At 38.2% G+C, this 5,273-nt stretch overlaps 1 protein-coding gene across 3 annotated transcripts in view; it reads right to left on the bottom strand.

Moving 5' to 3' along the window:
- The window catches only part of fmnl2a (formin-like 2a), a 47,547-nt gene that overhangs the window by 30,922 nt on the left and 11,352 nt on the right, over positions 1-5,273 (bottom strand). For all 3 annotated transcript variants that reach the window (XM_036209584.1, XM_036209586.1, XM_036209585.1), the window contains exons 2-3: positions 3,939-4,022; positions 1,491-1,571 (exon numbers count right to left, since the gene is read on the bottom strand). In XM_036209584.1, coding sequence (XP_036065477.1) covers positions 1,491-1,571; positions 3,939-4,022 — 165 coding nt within the window. The remainder of the gene's footprint in view (positions 1-1,490; positions 1,572-3,938; positions 4,023-5,273) is intronic.

Here is a 5,273-nt window from a genome sequence, read left to right as displayed (position 1 = left end):
CTCACTCCATATCACTAAATCCGTTAAATTCTTCGTCCTCTGTGTCACGTCTGAATAACTAAAGTAAATAAAGTAATTGCATAGATCGCCATAAGAGGACACTCTACACTTACGGTCCATATCTCATCTCATTAAAAATTCGTATATAAGTCGCACTGGAGTATGAGTCGCAGGTACATTCAATCTATGAAAAAAACCGCGACTTATAGTCCGGAAAATACGGTAACTGGACATAAAGCAACCACTAGAAGCATTTCTCAAAAAAAAAGTTTGTCGTAATTGCCTTTATTATAAATCGGACCACCAGTTTATAAAATGATGCAATGAAGTTGGTATGAAACTTCTGTTTGTGTTTCTACATATTTTATCCAGGAAAATCATGCATGGCATGTTTTTAAACCTCTTAGTTGTTTGATTAAGGGGTAACCAAACAGGGAAGTTAGAGGCTGACTCCATCCACATCCGAAAACTGAAAATTCAGTCAGGGGGGTGGGGCTGGGGAACAGGACTGTTATTATTACTGGAGCTGCAGACCAAGACAAAATGACATGGGACTTAAATGGTCTGACCAATCACAAGATTCAGATGTAGTACCTCGTTTCAACCAACGGTTTTTGACTATATTTTCAAGAATTAAACAAGTTTATTTTAATTTGAAAAAAATTTGGCAATGACTAACATAAAGCACTTTTAAAGCCCCATTTATAGAGGTCAACAGACAAAAAAAGTTAATTTAGGGTTTGGTTACCCTTTAAGAATTGTGCAAAAACAGGGGTGTGGCCTTATGATTGATAGATAAAAGTAATCACATTCTGGGGTCACTGAAATTTTTAAAAAGTTAACAACTTTTCTCCTAAAAAAATACCATTCTTCTTGTTGCCAAAAATCTTCAAATCTCTAATTTGCAAAGTCGATTAATTATTCAGGGAGATGCAGTTTTCTGTAACCAGATTAGAGTCTTGGATGTAATTTCTTCATCGCTGAGGCCAGTTTCTAAGTTTCCCCCTGCAGCTCGGAGACAGAGGCTGAAAAAAAAAATTCTTCATTTTGGCAAAGCTAGAGCGCACGCCAAGACTTGTCTTCATAAAGACCCTCCTCCCACTGTCTCTGCTTCCTTTGGAGCGGTCAAAGGAAACAACAAGAACTGTCTGCTGATATGATAAGAGTATTACTTCAATACATAAAAAATACACTTCTAAGACACTTTTTTTTTGTTTTTTTGTTAGCTCATGCAAACCTCCAATGTGGCATTCTTTAAACCTCCAAATGAACAGTTTACTTTTCTGTTTTAATGGTCTTTTTGGCAAAAAGACCTCAACTATAAGATTTCTGCAACAACTTCCACACTTTTGCACTGAGTCACTTTGTTTTACCCCTAAATTGCTGGGCAGTTGCCCCCCAAAACCTTGCATGTAATCTTTCCTCAGTTGTAGAGATGTCCCAGACAAGATACTGAACCAGGACAGACAGGATGTTAGACGGGTGTTCACCTTTCTTGGGAGGGCTGGATCCAGATAGCTTCTCAGCTTTTGGAGGTATGTGTGTGGTGGGTTTTTCACCTGGAATCGCTCCTGTCAAACGAGGAAAAAAAGAAATGAGATGAGCCAAGAAAACAGGAAAAAGTGAAAGCTTTTAATTATACACTAAAACAATGACAATATTGTCAGCATGATTAATCAGTTTTAAACTTCTGTAAACAGTACATTGAAATAAACAAATAAAGCTTTAGATTTCTGTTTTTTTAAGTCACCTTTGATTTGTCTATTCTGGGATGTAAGCCACCATCATATCTTTTTTAATCTTAATCTAGACTTTACAAAGGCACTACCTGCAGATTAGGAGAGGACATGCGAGGATGTGCATGTCCTACAATAACCATAAATACAGGAGATTAGTGCTGGATTTGGATCAGTGTGTTGAGCGGGAAACACTATTTGGATCCGACCGAGAATCACTTCTCAGCAGGCTAACCGCATCATGTGAGAGATCGGAGGTCGTTTCGGGGATAAAAGGTCATAGACCCAAAATGCATTCTGGTTAATTCCTTCAAACAGTCATATCAAACAGTAGAAATGCTAAGAGGCTTTTTTAAAATAAACTATATATTATGTTCAGACATCATAGCCTTTTTTACAAGCTAATAATAATGTCTCATGGAGGTGTTGTTATCTGCATCTATCTTAAACAGTAAAATAGAACTTGTCGATGACACTAAGGATATATTTGTGGTGTCATGATCTAAATAAATCCCTTAGAGAAAATTTAGATCATGTGTTAGCATCCGGTTTATTCACACTTCCTTTCCTAGCGGTTTCTTCACAAATGCTTCACTTTAGAAAAGAAAAGTTTAACGACCCTTTGATAAACTGACAATTCCTGCAACTTACTCTTAAATCAACCTAAAGTTAACTTTTTTGCTTTTCGGTTGAAGAAAAAGTAACAGAAGCCAAGTGAAATTTATCAAGTAGCCACTAGGGGGTTGGTTGGTATATGAGCAAATATGGCCATCATTCAGACAACCAGATGAACAGTTGAACTTCGTAGCAAAAAATAGACTCGACTTACCCAAGAACCTGAATTTTAGTTCAATGAAAACTACAGTGAGATTTATTTTATTTACTGGTAATAAAACTTTATTTTATAATAAATCCAAATAAACTTTAGGCAAACAAATATCACTGATTGCCTTTAAAGCAACCTGGAAGTTTCACAAAAACCATTTGTTCCCCTTTTACAAAAAGACGACCGACTGTACGGGTGACACAATTGACCAAGATAACCAAAAAAACCTGCTTAACCCAAACCACTTAAAAAACATGACATCTGCCATCCAAAGTCTATACAATACACAAAAATAGATTGACCATCGCAAGACCAGAGATTAAATCATCTTTTTTTTAATACAAGTTAATTCCAACTTTTTTAGTTCCCATAAATGACTATTTATTGATATGCTTCATTTAAATGATTAAAAATAAAGAAAAATATGTTTGAATGATTTAAACTTTTTTTTATATCGACTTTATTGGATCACTAATCCATAAAGCTTCAAACCAGATGCAAAAAGAAGAAGTCAAATCTACCAGCATGATAGAAAGGGATCTTTGCAGCGGGCTACATCCTGTTAAAGCTGTGTACCCTCCCTAAATAAATACTGAAACGAAACTATCATGTCTGTCAGTGCCTGAGATTCTGTCCTGCAAAAACAGGAAAGATGAGAGCGGCATGGCCAAGGGTGATGCAGTCACTGTTCAAAATCTTTCTCCACCTAAAGAAATCTTACTCCGCTCTACCAAACTGTAAAGAAGCTGATAAGATGATGCACTCTTTGCAGAAAGGCATGTGGGTAGGCAGCGAGGCCAACAACTGTCAAAACACAAAACAAATGTCTAAAATAAAGGGGTTTAATACACCCTTGAGTGTATGTACTTCTGTTGCAAAAAAGGTATAAAGGTTGGGGGCCAAGTTTAAGCAAAAAAAAATTTTTTAGGATGGTTACACCAAAAATGAAACTCTTTCCTTTAAAGTTCTGGATTTGGCACCAGGAGGACTCCTGCCTACTGGACAGCAGCCAGACAGGCTCCCTCTGGCACGGTTCCCTTCGGGGTCAGTGGCTATCAATACAGTTTGAGCGGGTGGTGGTTTTGATCTCATGGCCGCTTTCCATCGCAGCTCAAGAAGGCAGAAAGTGTGACAGTGAAGTTGCAGGCTGTGCGAGGCTTTCAGGGATCAGCTCAGTGAGCAACAAGCAGCCTCTGGAGTATGATGTCAATGGCTTGCCTTAACCGGCTGCTTCAAAACTTGACCAGGAGAGTAAAGCAAAGGAGCAATGTAGCCGTGGGTAAGTGTAAACTTGTCGTGCACGGAACGGTCTACAGTTGGCGTTTTATATACTGATTAAAGATACTGAGGTTATCATAGGAAAGATTGGTGCCAACCTGATCGCAGATTAGTTCCCATTTCTTCTCGTTGTCGTACTGCCTCAGCAGTCGTGCCTTGTCTGGAGGAAGGTTCATTGAATTCTGAAAGACAAGAAGAAAATAAAAGTCAGCATAAACAGAGGTGTGTAGATTGATCGGTCATCTCTATAGAAGAGTTAAGAAAATGAAGGGCAATCCCAACATTTCAGACAAATGTTTTAACACATATCCAAAGATTGTGATAATGGCACTAACAAGACGTTTGTACACTTAAACTCTTTGTGTAGATAAATTGTGGGAATTTAACCTTCATTTACTGGATTGCCATTGTTATCATCTACATCAGCTCTAGGGGTTCTGTTCTCTATTCTCATTTACTTCTCCTTTCTATTCTTTATTTAGTTCTCTGTGCTTCTGTTTGGTGCAGTGCAATTCACGTGTTGTTCCTCTTTCCCACTCTCCTTCGGGGGAGCGGCCTGTGCTCCTGTTTTTGGCTGTGGACCTTGCCCCCCACCTGTCCCCTCTATTGAAATACGTAGTTGTAGTCTTTAATACTCCTGGTAAATCGTCTGTCCGTCCTGAGAGAGGATCTCTCCTTCATGTGGGCATCTCTAAGGTTTCTTATTTTTTCCTGGAATTTCCTGGAACTCCTTTTTCCAATGAGTTTTTCCTTACCAGGAAGGAGGGTCTAAGGGCAGGGATACTCAGTTTTATTTAGTCTGTCTAGTTAGTTTAGCAATCAGCTATTGTTTATATTTTATGACCGACCTTCTGCTTCTGTATATTTACCGGCATGAAGCCCAATGAGCCAATTTTTGAATCTGTGTTTGAGAGGTCAAATGCTATAAAGAGATCAAAATCAACCAAGAAGTAAGGAGGAGGTATTTTAACCCTTCCGCTCTCTTTGGGGTCCAGTTGACTCCAACCACATATTGATATGTGATTCCTTCCATGACAAAGATGGACAGGATTTTATGTCTGTCATGGACATTAGTGAAACTCAAAAATCAAAGATAAAAAAAAGTTCAGCGCACTGTCTTGGGGGGTCCAGATGACCCCATTCTTAATGTAAACAAACTAAGGAGAGCGGAAGGGTTAATATTCTATTAATATTCTAATGATTTTAAAGTGAACATTTTTCCAATGTTGAAGAAATAAAATACCCTGGTGTACTTTCACCTTAATAAATCAAATTAAAACACACAAACAATCCAACAGTAAAAGGCAAGAAAATTTCTACGCTGGAATTAGGCACTTGACTTGCTAAAGTGACTTCCTGCTCCATCTGCTACATGTCACCATGTCTCAAATATGCGTCGTTTGACTCAATGTCGTAACAAATTCCAAAGAAGA

The sequence above is a fragment of the Oryzias melastigma genome, linkage group LG21, assembly GCF_002922805.2.
Source record: "Oryzias melastigma strain HK-1 linkage group LG21, ASM292280v2, whole genome shotgun sequence".
Lineage (NCBI taxonomy): Eukaryota > Metazoa > Chordata > Actinopteri > Beloniformes > Adrianichthyidae > Oryzias > Oryzias melastigma.
The sequence above is the reverse complement of the archived record's forward strand: the minus strand, read 5'-3'. Positions and strand labels throughout refer to the sequence as shown.